Raw genomic sequence first — 19,318 nt, 5'->3', positions numbered from 1 at the left:
AAATTTTGGTAAATTATTATTGTTTCGTAAACAGATTGATCACTCGCTGATATCGACCGTGGTTGAGAGATGGCGGCCTGAGACGCGTACATTTCATATGCTGATGGGTGAGGTGACAATCACCTTAGAGGATGTTCACCATCTGCTGGGGATGCCCACGGATGGGGAGGTTATCTGTGGCCGCGCTGGAGGCCATCCTTTCCAGCAGATGATTACAGATTTGTTGGGAGTTCAACCTGGGCGACAACGAGATTTTCATAAAAACCAATTGTCACTGACATTTCTTCGTCAGAGATTTCTGCATTACGCAGACCATGCCGGCACTGAAGCTGATCGGATGAGATACATGTGTGCCTTGATCCTGCGCATATTGGGGGGGATTTTATTCGTTGAGACTGCATCCAGCTTCGTCCCGGCCTGATATTTATTAGTCTTCGATGATTTCCAGCGGACGGGGACATTTTTTTGGGATTCTGTCGTACTTGCTACCTTGTGCAGGGAGTTATGCAAGGTCACAGAGCCCGGTCGATTCGATGTGCTTTATTGCTGCAGTTGTGGGCATGGACGCGGTTCCCTACCATCTCACCTGGTGTCCCTAAGGTTACTGATCCCGACGCTATATATGGAGTCAGGTAATTGTTTGTTTGCATTATCATGTTTTTATTCCAATTTGGATATTGTCTTTGTTGTATAACTGCTTATTATGTCCATTATATAAATTGGTAATCTTGTTTGCGCAATTTTTTTGCAGGTTTAACATTTATACGTCGAGACAGTTCGTCTACTCTCACATCAGACGCTACCGTCATCATATTGACGTTATGCCCAGCCGCAGGATACGGTGGAGGCCTTATGATGGATTCCCAGCACATCCGCTGTCAGGCGTCGAGTCGCGCAGATGGTTAGCTATATGTCCACTCATACACTACCAGGTTGTCGTGTACCAGCAGCCTGATCGAGTACTGCGACAGTTTAGATACAGGTCGCCAATCACGAGCGATCCATTACCATGTTCCGAGCTGCTGACTGTCACCCCTACTGGTAAGGGTGACGTGGACTGGAAGGACCGCCACAGTCTTTATATAGCGTAGTGGCATTCGAGAGATGCCCTTGTTGTACAGGGACTTCAGGCTAACACATCCGATGGACACCTCTCTGTCAACATTACTTACATCCAGTGGTTTTTCTGACATACTCGTAGGTGGATGACTCAGAGATCGGCGGTTCATTCCCATATGGTATGCATTTAGGTTTCATATTATACATATTGTTGAGTGATTTTATCGTCGACAAATTAATTTAACATATTTTACTGTGTTCTACATCGCAGAGTGACCGTATGGAGACTGTTGCTCACATGTCATCGGACGAGGCAAGGGGAGCATTCACATACCGTCAGATATACGACGAGGCGCTTCAGGCTCTGTCTTCCTTTGCTGAGTTTGGTAGATTGACAGACCCTAGAGAGCCTGCACCTCCGCCTACAGCAAACTAGGTGCATGTCAGACACGTGGCACACCTAGTTCGCTTTAAGGGGCAGCGAACTTGCCAAAGCTGTCAGCATTTATTGCAGTCAAGTTCGCTACTTCAGGTGTGCACCACCAGGAACGTGACACATCAGCAAACATAGTTCGCTACATTGCCTAGCGAACTTGTCCACGTGGCAGTTTGAGAAATAACACTGTTAGCATGGCATATAGGTAAAAAAATTGGGAACAGTGACAAAATGGTCACTGTTCCTAAAGCAAAGCATTGTTCCAAAAAAAACAAGCAAAAATTCCTCGAACTTACATCTTGAATATGGATGGAAAAAAAATTATTCTTTTGAATCTAAACCCACATTCAAACTTCGAAGTGTGCATGGCAATAATATTAATGAGGCGGCAGCACAGTGCACAAATCTAGAATTACATCTCCACAAAATAGTCAGTAATGGGACAATTACCTATCTACAACAACAAACCAAACAGACATATAACAGTACTAAATGGGAAAATCCCTACCGGGATATATTATTTTATCTATTTATTTTTATGTTTATTTTATCTATCATTTTTCAACACCGTTAGATAAGAATCTCAAGAGAAGAGATAAATGTTAAAAGTCAATTAAGATTCTTATTTAATGGTTTTGGAGAGTGATAGATGAGGTAAACATAAAAAAATAAGTAGATACAATAACCTATCCCTAAAACAACAAACCAAATTACATATAACAATACTAAATTAATAAAGAGAAAATATTTTCTCATGTTGTCGGAGACATCTTACATTATGTCATAGAGATAATCATACGGAACGATGCCAACCTTTTATAAAAAATAATAATAATAAAACTAAAGGGACCTACATATTTATCTTTATGACATGAGACAAGATATCTCCAATAACATGAGATTAATAAATCTCATTAATAAACACTTAAACAGTCACGCAGTATATATCACCCACGAAAAAGTAACAATCCAGCAGTTTAGTGATCCCTTATCCATGGACCTTGCTTCCTTTGGCAACTGCTAGCACTTTTTTCCATAAATATGACTATGTAAATTTCCATAATTGGATAAAATGGTATTCCGAAGGCTTTTATGCAGAAGACCCTGCAATAAACATAAAAAGATAAAAATGATTAAGCATATATGTGAAAGTAATTTTTACAGAAACAAGCTCTGAATCAAAACATCAACAATTGTTAAGAGTATGTGCGGTATTTTATGATTTAGAACATGCTTCTTTGCCTGATATAGATATTAAAGCAGGAGAAGAAATAAAGGATGACAAATATTAAACACTAAAGAATGCTAGCAAGAGCACTTATTGATCTGTATTAAAAAACATTCTACAACATAATTGGAATTTTCATAAAAAGTTTCTTATTATGAGGGGAAAACACAAATTAAAAAAATTGATGAAATAAAAAAGAAATATATAATAATACAAACCGTGGAGAAATTCAGTGCTTTCTGAGCAACAAAATTTCCGTAAGGATGCTGAAGAACATTCAAGAATTCACGGCTATCTATAATCTCCCGAATTATAATAGCAGCATCCTCTCCAGAAAATTGCAAGAGATCTTCCACCACATGGCTACCAAACTTATTCATAGATAATTGAACATATTTTCCGCGAAGTCCTGATATTATTGATGCATTTACCGTAGGCATCTTCATTCCAACTAAAACCTTCACCGCATAGTTCCTATTTGGGCATAAAGAAAGAAATTATTAAATATTAAAAATTAAAAACGAAGGAACATTCAAACTAAAATAAATATACAAAATTTACAAGCTGAAAGTTCAAAAAATGAATGAAGAATACTATGATAATCTACATTGTTATAATTCTTTTGAATAAATAATATTAAAAATCCCTGACTTGTTTCATTTTCATATACGAAAAAGAGAAAGAAAAAAACCTTATTCTTCATGTAGTTGATCGTAGCTTTTTTTTTTTCTTTTTTTTTGTCTTACTAGTAACATAATATTCTTTATTAGTAATTTTTAAAATTAGTTAGTAATCAAACTTTTAGACACTTGGGGAGAACCCAAATTTTTTATTTATTCAAAAATCACGATTTTCAGGAATATGGTGATAAATTGAGTTTTCTGAAAATATTATAAAAAGGTTATTTGGTAGGCTAAAATATTCCAAGGAATATTGGATTAATTTTCTTAATACTATGTTAGGTTGTATTAAGTTTTCCCTTGTCATGGGAATCCTAGAATATCATCCTCTTTAGAGAATGGTATTCTTAAATGGTATTTTAGAAAATTTCACACACAAAATAAAAATTCAAAAAAATTAGATTTCTAGATAAAATTTAAAAATCTCGTATCAAACGTGGATAAATAAGATTATTATCTTTAATTTCCCTAAAATCTTAAAAAAAAAAAAAACCTTCTATCAAACACCCTTTTACAAAAAAAGTTATCCCAAAAAATAAATAAAAAATAGTTAGTTACAACTAATCATATGAAGGTGTAAAAGCACGCGGAATGGATCCTCTCATATGAAAAAGTGATCCTCTGATCATGTTATTTGATCACAACCACTCATTGATGATGAGATAAAAGAGAGAAAAATGTATAATTTTTAAATGAGTGATTGTGATCAGATAACATGATCACATAATCACTTTTGCACATGAGAGGATCCAAAAGCAGCAGAGAATAGGGGTGGTAAACAAACCAGGGTCCTTTGGCTCGGCTCGTGAAGGCCTGAACTTACATGTTTGAAATTGGTTATTGGAACCAGGCTTGGACTTGTATAAAAGCTCGTTTAATAAAAAGGCCTGAGGCTCCAATTCAAAAGCTCGACCTAGTATATTAATTTTTATTTTTATTTTTTATTTTTTATTTTTTATACTACTTGTAATAGTCTCTTCTCTCTCCTCAATCCATTTCACTTTTTTTTGGTTAAAAAGATTTTTTGAATAATTTTGTTCTATATTATGTTGTTTGGATATACATTGAATTTATGAATATTTATGAAATTACTAGTGCTGTTGATTGTATATTCTGTTTGGATAAATTTTTGTTGTCTTATTTTTTTTAAACAGGCTAACAGGTCAAACCAGGCTTTTATTTTTTGTAAATAAGACAGGCCAAAGTCGATAATTATATTCGTAACAGGTAACAGGCTAGGTCAGGTCAGGCTGACACATTTAAACACAGGCTTAACCTTTTAAAACCAAAACTCGGCTCGGCTCGGCCCGTTAACCAGAGAACATCGTTGCCCTTTCAAATACGGGATGCAAATAAATTACAAAATAAGCAATAAAATATAACGAGCAGTTTTTGAGAGTTGGAAGTCAAACCCATATTTATCTTCTGCTAAGACTGCAGCATTGACTATAATTTCTTTAACCAGCAGAAATATAGCTTGTACCCGATCAACATGGCCCAGACAATTTTGAATAGCAGTAGAACCGCTTTTATCTGTTGCAATATCAATGCAATTCATTGCAACTTCATCCAAAATAACCTGAATGAAAAATCGTCAATTAAAAATTGGATGAAAAAAAAAAGGTCTTATTCATGTTCACTTGTGTGACATAATCAGTATTATTATAATTAATTAACTGCAATGTTGAAATAAATACAATCTCTTGTATCCATTCTAGGATGTGTAACCAAGTTTTTTTTTTTTTTTTTTTTTGCAATGTAAGAACAATTACATATGTAATGTAATCAAAAGAAGCACAAGAATGGGATATTATTATTGTGTGCATTACTTTTTGATATGCTGGTGGGAAAAGCTTCACACAGTGCTCAATGACATTAGCACCATTATCATTTTTCACCAATATGAGAATGATGGGATGAAATGCACATAAAACTGCATATAATTTATCTTGGGTTTCTACATTCAGCTCCAGCATTCTCTGCATAGCCCGACTCCTATATTATACCAAGAAAATTAGAACGCAAGAATTCCGTAAAATTCAATAAAGAATTCCATAAAATTCAATAATTTTTTTTAAAATTTCAAAGAAAATTAAGAAATATTAAATGTAATGGTACCCGTATTTGTCTACGCAGACATATTTCAGTTTCTGCATATCTTGGATAATCAATGAAAAAATTGCATCTTTCTGATCCACAGTGACAGTCCTTGCCTCAAAAATCTTCTGAACTACGTGATTGCCAAAAGGGTGTCTCATTAGCTCATGCAAATGATCCTTCACTTCAGAGAGGATCATTCCAATTTCCTCAGGTGTCCCCACATCAATCTTCCTCTGCAGTAAACGACAACCATATTGATCCTCTGCCATTGAAACCACCCTTCTCCTCACACCGTCAAGTGAATTAAAATTACAACGACCCACTTGTGATTGTGAGCGTTGCATCATTAACCTGTAACATTCTAATAACCTAACTCTATTCCAATTAGGATATTCAAATGAATTTCCCATCCTCCAATCTGGGGCAGCAGCAGCAGCAGCAGCAGCACGCATCCTTAAACTACTCAAATAGCAATCTTCTTGAATAAAAAGATTGGTCCCCAAATCACGGGAATAGTGATTCGTGGACAAGTTAAGTCCTTTCATAGCAGACTCAATGGCTTCTACACCAACAGTAGGGTTAACAGTGTTCTGAATCTGATTCAACCAATAAGACTCAGAACTCTGAACTTGGTGCAGATTCCATGGGGGAAAGGGATAAGGGGTTTCCACCACGGTGCCGTTTTGAGCACCGCGATTTTGAACAGAAGGATCAAGAATGATGGGTTTGAGATGATTATTGTTAGGGAACATTGTGGAATCTCTGCGTTCCATTGAAAGAGGAAAAAAAATACAGAAAAAACACAAACTATGGAAGCAGAAGAACGAGTTGAAGAAAAAGCGGGTTGTGTTTGAATTTATATGGAAACTATAGGATTTGATCATGAGAGTCCTGGTTTATCAAGAAATCATAGGATTTGATCTTGATAGAGATTTCAAGATTTGATCACGTACACATCTCTTTGGACTTTTATTTTATTTTTATTTTTTTCATGCAGGGAAAGCTTTTAGTTTGAATATTTGATTGGTAGGTGGACCCCACTTATACTAATTTGTTATTCATAATGGCATTATCATCTCTCCTTAAATTTGAATTTTTTTAAATGCATTGATTTAATATTCTCTCGAAATACTTTTAAAATACACCGTTTTATTTTCAGCTACCATAAATTTATGACTTGGTCAGAAGACAATCTTACTATAAATTAGGAAATTGTATTCCCGACCTTTAATTTCTTTACTTGATTGGAGAAGAGCGTTAGAATTCTCAATCAAATACAAATAAAAGGGAAAACTTGCCTGATTGTCCCATGTGCCTGATAATAAGTGCTAAATATGTTAACAATCTTGGATGACTCAGGGTAAAACTTGTGCATTTCTTCTAATTGCGTCTACGGTTTGATCAGATATAGGTTAATTGGATAGGAAAATGTGTCACGGGTTAACTTGATATTGGATCATTAAAGGGACTTTGTAAAAAAAAATCTTCTTTTTTAATTTTTTTTCTTTTCATTTTATTTTTATAGACATTTTTTATTGAATAAAGTAAAATTGAACTCGATCAAAATAGAATGCTCAACAAGATTAAAACCAAGATGTAATTATAAAGAAGGAATGAAAATAAACAATGAATTTTTTATTTTATTTTTTACTTTAATAAGTAGAGACATGATGCCTTATTAGTCTTTGCAACAATTTTTTCCGCTTCATTGTTGAACTATTTTCCAAAGATAAATGAACTCTAAAAAATAAAATAAAAAAAAAAAAAAAAACACACAATAACACGTATATTGGCCCCTTTTTCGTACATTAAATCTAATAGTATATATATATATATGGGATAGGATATTGTGACACACAAATAATGTTACGCACAATATTACGACCACATCTTAACCGTTGATTTCCGCCAATCAACGGTTATTATTTTTCAAATCAAACTCATTAATTAATTATTAATTCGCAATAAATGATAACCGTTGATTGACGGAAATCAACGGTTAAGATGTGGTCGTAACATTGTGCGTAACATTATTTGTGTGTCACAATATCCTATCCCTATATACATATACCTCCCAAAAGTATAACCTAGATGCTAGTCCAGGCATTAAAACCCTTCTAATTTAGCAGTTTAAGGGTCATGATTCCTTTATTTTTGGACAAATAGTATTTCAAATTTTCAAGAGCTTTTAAAAAAAAAAGTTTTTTTGACCAGAAAAAATATTTATTTAATTTATTTTTGAAACAATTATAAAAAATAATGCGATCATTTCCGCATGTTAACCGAAACAAGTTTGGCACGTCAACAATTTGAGATTTAGGGAGTATATTGGATTGAGATTTCGATGCACGTCAACAATACCAAATGGTGGTAGCTCAGTTGACGCATGAGAGCTAAATAGGTGAGGATGAGAGCATGCGTTCGAATCTCTCTAGTGCCACTTTGGGAGAGGTTTAAAGCATTAATCATGGACCCGCTCCGAATCAGATTAGTTGCGAAATAATAAACCGATTAGAATATTTTCAAAAAAAAAACACGTCAACAATTCTGATTTCCTCCTTTTCTTCCTCTCTCTTTCTCAATAAATTCTCTGTCTAGCTTCTCTCTCTAAGAGATATTTCAAGCAAGTATTCGCTTATTTAATTTATTTAATTTTATTATTGAAATAATACTATAGTAATTATTATTTTTAGGTTTAGGTTAGTGCTATTAAGATAATTTTGGTTGTATTTAATACAGTGACAATAGATTAGGCATTAAAATATAATAATTATTGTTACGATGTAACCAATAATAGAGGAAGAATCTTTTGACTCCGATGTAAAATTAAAAAAACTTATTACCCATCTTAGTCGTTGTTCTCCATGCACCATATTGTTATATGTTATTGAGTTATATTCATTAAGTATTATTAATGGAAAATAAATTATATCAGTCAGAAGCACGCAAATTAATGACTCAAATGAGAAGTAAGATTTTTCAATCTTACACCAGACTATTGGAGTCAAAAGATCCTTCCTCCCAATAATATATGTAGTGAAAATCATTATATAAATGTAATTGATTAATATGTAATCAGTATTTAAATCAAGAGTGTAAAATAAGTTAGTTTATTTATATTAGTAGTGATTAGTGTTGGAAATCGACACATGCAAACACAAATCGCAAAACAGAAAAGAGGAAAAGGAAAAGAGAATATTCACACAACGATTTACCCTGGTCCACCCTATGTAAACTACGTCCAACTTGTCTGTATTATATTTTCACCTTACCGCCAGTCATTACAAGTCACTCGGTTTACAAAAAAAAATATAAATACGATTAGAAAACTCTAACAACAGTTATTTATGGGTTTAAGCCCAAACTGTTAAGAAAAATAAAAAATTTAATAAATTAGGGACCCACAACAGTACCTGGCCTAGGGGCAGCTCCCTTAGGACCTCAATTGCCTTTCTGCTGACCCCGACAACAAGGGCTCTCATCAGCATGCGAAATATGAGTCATATCCAATAGTCTTCCACTTGGTGAATGCTTCGCATGTTTCTTCAATCCTAATACAGTTGTACATCATTCAAACTTCTCTGAAGTCACTGCCTTGGTCAGAAAATCAGCACTGTTGATCTTTATGTCAACCTCCCCCAGCAATACAACCTTGTTTTCAATCTTCTCTCTGATGAAATGGTATTGTATGCTGATATGCTTGGTCATCGCATGGAAACCTGAGTTCTTAGTCAAGAAAATGACGCTCAGACAGTCACACCCAACAATTATCTCTCCTTGTGCAAAGCCAAGCTCTATGCACAACCTCTGTAACCAAATAGCTTCCTTGACAGCATGTGTTAAGACCATGTACTCAGCCTCTATAGTAGATAAAGCAATAGTGATCTTATTCTTACTTATCCAACTGATAGCTCCGTTGAATGAGAAAACAACATATCCACTTGTAAACCTTCTACTATCAATGTCACCTCCGCAATCAGCATCCACAAAACATCTCAGCTCTAATAATGTCTGTCCCCTTGAGCCCTTCACGCCTTCATAGCATAAACCAAGGTCAGACATACTATAAAGATAGCAGAACACACGCTTCACCGTTGTCCAATGCTCTTTTCCTTCCTTGGATATATACCTGCTCAATACTCCCACTGCTTGGGCAATATTTGGACGAGTACAAATCATTGCATACATTAGACTCCCAACTGCACTAGCATAAGGAACTGATGCCATCTCTTCTTCTTCTTCTTTAGTCTTGGGACACTGGTCAACCGATAACTTAGAACCAGTAGACATGGGAGTCAACACAGATTTGCAGTCAGTCATCTTGAATTTCTTCAGAACATCCTCTATGTACTTTCGCTGACTCAACCATAATCTTCCTTTGTCACGCTCCCTCTTAATTTGCATACCCAAGTTCACATTTGCAGCGTTTAAATTTTTCATTTCAAACTGTTTTTCCAACAGTCCTTTTACAGTGCTAATCATCTTCAAAATGTTTCCAACGAGTAACATGTCATCAACATACAAAGTTAGAATAACAAAGTCACCTTCTAACCTTTTCATATAAACACAATGATCAACATCACAGCAATCAAAGGCAAGTTTCACCACATAAGTGTCGAATGTAATGTTTGGCCACTTCAAGAATTAATTACAGTCCCCACAAACTAACATGAGACTTTTCGGTGTGCTTTGTTCTCACTCACACACTTCTTGAAAAAACTTCCCAGGAGGTCGCCCATCCCAGAATTGCTTTAAGTTAAGCACACTTAACTATGAAATTCTTTCGTTCTGGGCTATCGAAAAGTAGATGCATCTTGTTAGTCTAGGTAGTACCAATTAATTCTTATCAGTTATCCCCAACTATAGAGTCATATACTTGTACAGTCTTTTGAATCCCTCTCTTTCGGGTGTGTATTTGATTCATGCATGTACCCCTCCGCTAGAAGCCTGCCAGGAGTCGCTCCTTGTTCGTGCCTCTTTGCACCAACGATCACTCTCCGCCCTTGTCAGCCATCGGGATGTTATATGCCCCCCAGTTTTCGTCTGGTTTGTCCTCGAACCACATCGTACTAGGAGAGAGGCCATGCTCTTATACCACTTGTAACGCCCGACAACTTCAAAAATCGATGAATGTCCCTACAAACTAACACGAGACTTGTTGGCTTGCTTTGTCCACTCACACACTTCCTGGAAAAACTTCCCAAGAGGTCGCCCATCCCAGAATTGCTTGAAGTTAAGCACACTTAACTATGGAGTTCTTTCATTCTGGACTATCGAAAAGTAGATGCATCTTGTTAGTCTATGTAGTATCAATTAATTCTTATAAGCTATCCCAAACTGTAGAGTCCTATACTTGTACAGTCTTTGGAATTCCTCTTTTTCGGGTGTGTATTCGATTCACTCATGTACCCCTCCGCTGAGAACCTTCTAGGAGTCTCTACTTATCCATGCCTCTTTGCACCGGCGATCACTCCATACCCTCGTCAACCACCAAGATGTTAGAAGTCAGTTATCAAAGGAGGATAACTGCCAGTCGAAGGCATGCCATATAACATAATATGGTTGCGGCCCCGTTGGCCATCAATACAGATGGTGTTAATTTGTAGATAAGTTTTTTAGACTGCCATTATGGACACTTGTAGTAGCACGTTGATAACCTTGAGCAACAATTGCTTTACACCCACACATATCTTCTATGTCTGGAAGGGGGATTCTTGTTATGTGAGAAGTCTATATTGTGGTTGCTTAACATTATGTAAATTTAGGGGTGTCAATTCTTGACAGTTGACACGAAAATTCATGCTTGGGTTGACCCATATTAAATTTGTGTCGTCTTCGTATTGGAAAAACATGACACGCAAAATTCCATGTCGTGTTGCGAGTTGGGTCATGTCAACACGAATTCGACCCATTTTTTTAATTTTTTTTGTTAATTTGACCATTTTTTTAATTTTTTTTGTCATTTACCGTTTTGACCTATTATTTGCGTGTTATTTGTGTCGTGTCATCCGCAAGATTTGCGAGTCTTGTTTGTGTCGAAGATTCTGATACGAATAAAAATTCGTGTCGTATACGTGTTACATGTATTCGTGTCTTGTCGAGTGGTTTTGACAACACCCTATATATATTTGTTGGGATGAAATTTTGAGTATACTCCCACATAGGGTCGAGCTCGGCTCGGCTGGTCGACCTGCCCGTCAAACAGGACGGGGCGAACTGAGTTTTACAACCCACTCTCAAAAATGGGACAAGATAGGCTAACTCATTTTTTGACGGATTGATGACGGGGAGGGACGAGGCGAGTTAGTGAAAAATAGGCACGACCCAACCCGTCCCGCCCGGTTTGCCGATTTTTTCAACCCACTCTTAAAAGCGGGGCGGGCTTACTCGTTTTTGGGGGGTTGATGGCAGGGTGAGGCGGGCCGCCCACTTTACCACCTCTACTCGCACATATCAACGGTGTTTGTTATCCTATTTAGGGATATATTTGTAAGAATAGTCATATTAATTATAAACTCTAATACTATTAAGGAGAGACTTGGATTAAAAAAAGCACAAAGGGATAAACGATAAAAAAATATAGGAGACAAACCACAGTGGGTATTTGAACTTTCAAAAGAAAAAATGGGAGGTAGGAAGTTAAACACAAGAAAATTAGTTGAACTTTACCCAAACTTTTAAACTACAAAGACCTGCAAAAAAATTCTGTGAAATTATAACAATCTATAAAATAATATAACCTAATTTATTTAAGGGGAATTTTTTTAATGAGGTGTGACATTTAATTAATAAATTATTTACGCAGTCTCAAACCACAAAAGCCTAATTCCCACTTTGACTATATCCTCACACAGACCTGCAAGCTTTGAGAAAAAATAACTACCGTAATTTCCCCTCGTAGTAATCACAACATATCTAGTAACAGCTCACAAATTGACAACTGCTTGCTACTTTCATATGCTTCACCAATCCAATCAATGTATGATGTATGCTCTCAATTTGAGGATGTGAGTAACTGCCAACAAGAAATTCATGTACAACTCCATCCATACTAATCCAACTACTTCCTGGCTGTTTCTTGATCCCCTTCTCTCTCATTTCCAGTCGCAGCGTTGAAACTTCATTCCATTGACTATCAGATGCTAGTGCATTAGCCAACATCACATAGCCTGCAGAATTATTTGGGTCTACTTCAACAAGCCTCATGGAAACCTCTTGGGCCAACTCAACTCTAGAGTGGAGCAAGCACCCTCCAAGCAAAGCACCCCAGACAAAATTGTTAGGCTTGAAAGGCATAGAAGTTACAACCTCAATAGCTTCTTCTATACATCCTACTCTTGCAAGCAGATCAATGTAACAAGCATAATGTTCCAATTTAAGAGAGTTGGAAAAGGTTAGGTCTCTGAAAATCTGGCGTCCTCTCTCCAACAACCCAGAGTGACTGCATGCACTTAAAACACCAACAAATGTTCCAGCATTGGGTTGTAAGCCAAATTCTGGCATTTTGTAGAAGAGTCTCAATGCATCCTCTCCTTCACCGTTTACTGCAAGACCCATGAGCATTGCATTGAATAAGACGACATCTTTGGAGACTGTATGCTGAAAAACTTCCTTTGCCCTTTCCAAACAGCCACATTTAGAATACATGTCAATTAAAGCTGTGGCGAGAATTTGGTTTGACCCAATGGTACCATTATGTCCAATAGATATCAGGTACTCATGAACCCAACCACCAAGACTCAGATCACCAATTTGAGCACACGCTGAAAGCACACTAACCATCGTAATGTGGTTAGGTCTAGCGGTTTGTTCTTCTACCATCATGCGGAAAAGACTTAAACCCTCCACAGGGCAACCATTTTGAACGTATGCACTAATCATTGCATTCCAAGGAACCACACCTCTTTTTCCTGTTGTAGAAATTCGGTCAAACCTTTCTCTACTCTTCTCAATCTTCCCCCATTTTCCAAACAAATAAAGGATAACCGCATTAACCGAATCATGACAAATTTCTCGAGTATCATCAATCAATTCCGAAAGAATGTCAACCCATTTCTCAATTTTTGATATCTCAAGGCTAGAACAAGCTGATAAAACACTGACCAGTGTATCATTTTGGGGAAGCAAATTCTGCCTAATCATGACATGGAAAAGCTGCAAAACCTCCTCACTCTGACCAGACTGAGCACAACCAGTAATCAAGGAAGTCCAACAGCTAACTGCACTTTTGTCAGGAATTTCATCAAACACTTTGCGGGCAGATAACAAATTGTTAAAGCCTTTAGCGTACACAGCAACCAGCCCATTACTAACAAAAGAGTCACCAATGAAACCCATTTTCTGAATGTGGGCATGAATCTGTTCAACATAACGGGCATCTTTGGTCCGAAAGCATGCCTTAAGGAGGAAAGAGAAGGTTAAGTCATTAGGTAAAAGTGGACGCTGTTTCAAATCGTTGAACACGGAAAATACGTGAAAGAAGTGACCCTCTTGGGCGAGGACTCTGATGATGGCGTTAAAAGGGAAGATATTTGGATTTCGGAGGCGGTGAAAGACCCTGAGAGCAACGCAAGATGGGTACTGGCCAATGAGGCGCGTAGCTATGAGATTGTCTTGGTGCGCGCCAACTTGAAAAATGCGTGCATGGATTTGGAGGAGATAAGAACGCGGAAGGTGGCCCTGTAGGAGTGCAGCAAGGTTTGTGAAGCTGTTCGGGTCTGCAGTGGAAGAGTGAAGAAGCGCAAAAACAGAGGAGGAGCAGAGTTTGAACTTTTGGGTGGGAACGACACAGAAATGGGACGGTGAAAACATATTTATTTTATTTTTATCCGAATTTTCATTTGAAGACCGCTAAAAAATGTCACATGTTCGAGGTTTGAATCTGAACAAACAAGCTGACTTCAAACAACAGTTGTTACTTTAGAAAGTACAAATAACTCTTCCTTAAAACTGCTTTATACCTGAATTCTGATAAAGCATTTGAAGGTTGTACATTTTGAACTGCTGATGGGAAGCAAAAAGAGTTTTGAAGTGCTGACGTGAAGCAAACTGTGTACTTCAATAATCTGTTATTTTGAGGTCGTCATCCACAACAGTTGCACTATATTTTTTCAAAAAATATACAAGAACAAGATGTGTACTCTCTTACTTCGATGCGTAAACAAACTAGTTTGGCGTCGTAAGAAGCTACTTATAGTCACCAAAATCATTTTACTTCGATTTCACTTTCAACCAAAATGAATTTTAGACAATCAACTTCATTCAAAATTAAGGTCGCAAAGGCTCTCCGAAACACATATGAACACATATTTATATGGTGTAGAGCAGCCATCAATGAAATCCAACTAATCCAGCAAACAAGATGCATAAAGGTGTAGCCGCAGTTATTTTGTTCTTCATAACGAGTTGAACTTTTAACTAAAAAGATAAGAGTAATTACAGAAAATTTTAAGATCTTTCTTAAAGTATTCCCCCGAATGAGTTGTTTTGATGATTTTATCAGCTCTTTACTGCTGGGTCAAGACATCAAATGATATGAATCAAGTAGAAATATAAAATCTAGATACATCTAACTCAATTGTGTTATCGAAATATAAACTGATAAATAATCAACTTCATCTAGCATCTCGTGCAACATAGTTCGTCACAATATTTCCATAACCTATAATATAATCACCCAGCACCAACAAGTAGGTTTGTGCCAATCAACTCTGATCCTTCCCATGGTCTTGTGCCAGTAATGCAAGATTTATTTTTCTGTAAGCAACGATATCTCCTCAGCAGAAGTGACTAGCACTTGTGTCTGTGTTATTATCTCTTCATGTTGAAAAGAAAAATCATGTTGAAACCGCACGTTTATATACAGATTGAACCACCAAAATTTGAACAGCATTCAAGCAACTTGTTCACTCCCTGAGGCATCATTCTCAGCATCACTTGTCAAGGACAGCAGTTCCATCAACTCCATTCGGTACTCGAGGCCTCTAAGATAGTGTCCCAACAGCATGCACCTTTTTATAGGGGGGTTATCAGTAAGGAAAGTTAGTTTTGTTCAGAACATTTGCATCAACAAGCAACGCACTCATAAATAAATATTCCAAATCATCTTTCGAGCTTCATAATAAATTCTGATTCCCTTTTGAACATCATTAACTCCTAAATTATTCATTCTTGCACAATAAATAAATAAAATACATATACAGAAAAGAAAGTACATAATCAAAAGCAGGGGGGAAAAAAACTGACCAAAAAAGCAGACGAGCGAGATAGTCCCGTGTTAATGAAATAATAGGCTGAAATTGAAGTGAAGAATTCTCAACAACCTCAGCACAATCCTCACTCCCAGCATTTGCTGTTCCAACTGTTGCATTCTCTGACATTGTTGAAGGTTTAGAATGCATCTTGGGAGAAAGGGTAGCAAGGAGACCATGGACAACAGAGAGGATGGTGTCCTTCAGCTCGGGGGATGTAAATTCTGATAGCTGAGCTACCTGCTCATTAGCCACATACACAACCAACTAAAATACTGATATAAATTGAAAATAAATGCAATGAAAACATAGTTAAATGAAATAGGCGAGCAAAATCTAATAATGTCACAATAAAGAATACCAGGGAAAGTGCTTCTTTAAATGTTTGAACGAATATTTGGATTTGTGACAACCTTAGAATTTCCATCATAACGATGGGAAAGTATAAATGTTTTAAAGAGCATAACAACAACCAAACGCCTTTTCCCACTAGGTAGGGTAGGCTACATGAATCAGATGACTTCCAGAAATCATATGAACGACAGTGTTTTAAAATACATTAAAAATAAATTAATTAAACATGAAAAATTTTATATGAAGAAAAATATCCTTATCGATTGTAGAGAGAATAAGCAACAAATGTACCAAAGCGGAAATCACTTAAAATAATTTTGTGTTAGATATTTTCTTCTTCCCGGTCATTTCATACACAGTGCACCGATACAACATTATAACAGCAAAGACAAATTGTCAGTCTTCATATGTTTCCAAGCTATACATCAAGATAAATACTGGGATGAAAAACCAAGGCCAGATAGAATTGCACCATGCTAATACATAGCCATTACACAGCATATACAGGGGGGAAAAGGTCTGAATGCAAAGACAACTAAGGAATTTTCTCAAAAAGGCAAAACCTGTTCTGGTTGAAGAGATCTCAAGTAATCCAATAAATCGTTCTTTTCTTCTCCAACAAACTGTTGCATTTGAAGAGCAGCACTTTTCCTTTTCACTTCATGTAGTTCCTATAGAAATGTCGCCAAAAATTGGAAAAGAAAGTCAAATGAGAAAACTATTTATTTCTAATATTGGTCTATTTGCAACTAAAGGATTTGAATTTGAATGTAAGATCAATCACAGCCATGGTTATCAAATGCGGGTAGCTGCCGGAAGCGGCCAACCCACAAAAATGCTATAGCGAGTAGCGGTATAACGCAACAATGAAGTCCTATGCATGAACCTGCCATCTTCAATATGGTTGCTGGAACAGAGTTGTACAAATATTTCAAATCAAATAGTGAACTAGCTATCAAATACAACAGAAGAAATTGTACTAAAAGTCCAAAAAACTTAGCCAGAATTTATAAGATATTTCTGGTTCACTAATTTTAAGGTATAATTTTGAATTATTATAAAATTAGGAGTCAACTAATTTTAGAACAAAAATCAAACTAGAAGAAAGGAATGTCATCTTCATTTGTACAGATATCATAAGGAGTTCACATAGGAGTAGTATTAACAAATAAAGGCAGAAAAAGAAAAAGAGAGAATAAATCAGGGGGAGAAAAAAAGGAAAAAAAGAGGCCAAAAAACAACAGAAGGTCTGGAATAGAGAAAATCATTGGAAATGGAGGGGGGACTAGTCGTCGATCACCGAAAGTTGAAGTTGGTTGCCGGAAGTGAAGTTGGCTGCTGGTCCGCTCAGAAACGAAAGAGAATGGTGGACGCACAGAGAGAGTAGAGAATTCACATTTCAGATGGAAAGATCGGTTAAAAAGACCATTTAGCCATTAAAATATGACAGTTGGAACTTTAAGTGGAGAATAAAAACGGAAACATGCACTCTGTCCTTGTAGCGGCGCTATTGCGCCGCAATTGGCCTCTACAACTGCTACGGTGAAGTGTAGCATTGTGGCGCGGCCAATAGCGGACTGTGGCCGCTACCCGCTACAGTTGCAGTATAGCACACAAAAGCGGCACAATTGATAACTATGATCACAGCCAAGCAGACAAATTAGAGAGCATGTCCAAATTAAAGGATGAAGCATATCATGATATGTGTGACTATCGAGAATTTGCATTGTCCAATGCAAAATACATTTCAAAAACCATTCAATACACCATGAATCCCACGCTTAAACTCTTTCTAGTATCAAGGAAGGATCCTTAAATTTACAACATACCTTTTTCATGGAAGACAACTGAGATTGCAAATTGAAAATATATTGTTGAGCTTCCACAGATATTTTACCAAGGTCTTGAATGTCGACATCCTCGTGACGCTTATCAACTTTGGAAGACAAATTATTGTTTCTACCAAAGTCAATTACATTTACACTATCATGTAGCAACCCTTGTAAGTCAAGCTTAGTATTTTCTGCCTTTGGCTTATCTAGATCTCTTTCATCCGTATCAAAGTTTTTCTCCAGGCAAAGCCTATATTCAGCATTGCGCAGTGTGTACCTGCAATACAAGAAGAAATCTTTTCATATTCCCTCAATTTGGACAATCAGTACCCGGTCATGCATGAAAAGGACAACATTCATTGGAAGTTTCAAAAAAATCGGGCACATTTATGAACGTACATCCATGCAGATTAATACTTGTAAGAACAATATTCTCTCCCTTCGCCAAAGGACTTGTCAATTTATCTAAACAACTCAGAGAAAAGGAGAACCAAATTACAGGCTTCAAGAGGGCATAATTTATATGATATTTGAAAGCAAACAATACCCCTACAACCATAATAACAGTCCTATGAGCTCCAGACAGAGAATATACATATATTACTGAAGTATTTGACACAGTCATTGACATTGAACTTACCCAGTCATCATTGAAGAAACCAGTAACTTGGAGAGGGGTTCCCACAAGGCCTCGACGACGACATGAAACTGATCAGATGGAAGCAAGCCCAGCATACCAGATATAGTCCTTTTCATGGCATCTGCTGTAGTTGGTGGAACATCTTTCTGGATGTGGCTCACATCCAGAGGTTCTATCTCTTGTATCAACTCCGTGAGAACTGATTTCTAGAAGAATAACGCTCAATTGTCAAATTCACTGTTATATATTGTTGTTATATATTAACAAAAATGCTAATTACAACACATACATCTTTCGGATGAAATGCCACATAGGAAAAATGTTACATGAAACGAGAAACTGTATTATTGTAAGGAAGGGCTTCTTTTCCACTCTAATTGTATTATTAAAAACAATGATTTTTTTTTTTAAAGGAATAAAATGAATGGAAAAACCCATAAGTCAGCATAAATTAGAGAAAAAGAAGAAAGGGAAGGAACCTTGGAGGTGAAATCGCCGAAGGAGTTGGTTGAGGAAGCAAGAACCAAAAAGGGGGTTCGGGATTTTGTAGGGTTTGAGACATGACGCAGAGGAGAGAAAGACAGGGATAGGGAGGGGCGAAAACGCGAAGGTGAAGGGTGGGTACGGAAGAGAGGAAGAGAGGAGGAAAGGGTTGCCATGACGACAACACCCACTCTTCCTTCCCTTCTCTCTTTCTCTTTCTCTTTCTCTTTCTCTTTTCTAGCAGCAGGGTATAGCA

The 19,318-nt window shown here is 36.7% G+C and overlaps 3 protein-coding genes across 3 annotated transcripts; all 3 read right to left on the bottom strand.

Moving 5' to 3' along the window:
- Positions 1–2,515: 2,515 nt before the first annotated feature.
- Positions 2,516–6,276, bottom strand: LOC133316185 (pumilio homolog 12-like). Its single transcript, XM_061517908.1, has 5 exons — positions 5,522–6,276; positions 5,233–5,398; positions 4,765–4,982; positions 2,942–3,197; positions 2,516–2,599 (listed from the first exon to the last, which is right to left on the bottom strand). The coding sequence occupies exons 1-5, from the start codon at positions 6,274–6,276 to the stop codon at positions 2,516–2,518; spliced, it is 1,479 nt and encodes a 492-aa protein (XP_061373892.1).
- Positions 6,277–12,356: 6,080 nt separating this feature from the next.
- On the bottom strand, positions 12,357–14,314 carry LOC133316184 (pentatricopeptide repeat-containing protein At1g08070, chloroplastic-like). Its single transcript, XM_061517907.1, has one exon. It carries the CDS (start codon positions 14,312–14,314, stop codon positions 12,419–12,421), a length of 1,896 nt encoding a protein of 631 aa, XP_061373891.1. The 3' UTR covers positions 12,357–12,418.
- A 719-nt stretch (positions 14,315–15,033) lies between these two features.
- LOC133316172 (uncharacterized) lies at positions 15,034–19,318 on the bottom strand. The gene is made up of 6 exons (XM_061517894.1): positions 19,059–19,318; positions 18,580–18,785; positions 17,937–18,216; positions 16,671–16,778; positions 15,749–15,993; positions 15,034–15,513 (listed from the first exon to the last, which is right to left on the bottom strand). The coding sequence occupies exons 1-6, from the start codon at positions 19,236–19,238 to the stop codon at positions 15,396–15,398; spliced, it is 1,137 nt and encodes a 378-aa protein (XP_061373878.1). The 5' UTR covers positions 19,239–19,318; the 3' UTR covers positions 15,034–15,395.

Source organism: Gastrolobium bilobum, unplaced genomic scaffold (assembly GCF_033153095.1).
Source record: "Gastrolobium bilobum isolate Gb01-03AN ecotype WA unplaced genomic scaffold, APGP_CSIRO_Gbil_v1 utg25868, whole genome shotgun sequence".
Taxonomy (NCBI): domain Eukaryota; kingdom Viridiplantae; phylum Streptophyta; class Magnoliopsida; order Fabales; family Fabaceae; genus Gastrolobium; species Gastrolobium bilobum.
The sequence above is the reverse complement of the archived record's forward strand: the minus strand, read 5'-3'. Positions and strand labels throughout refer to the sequence as shown.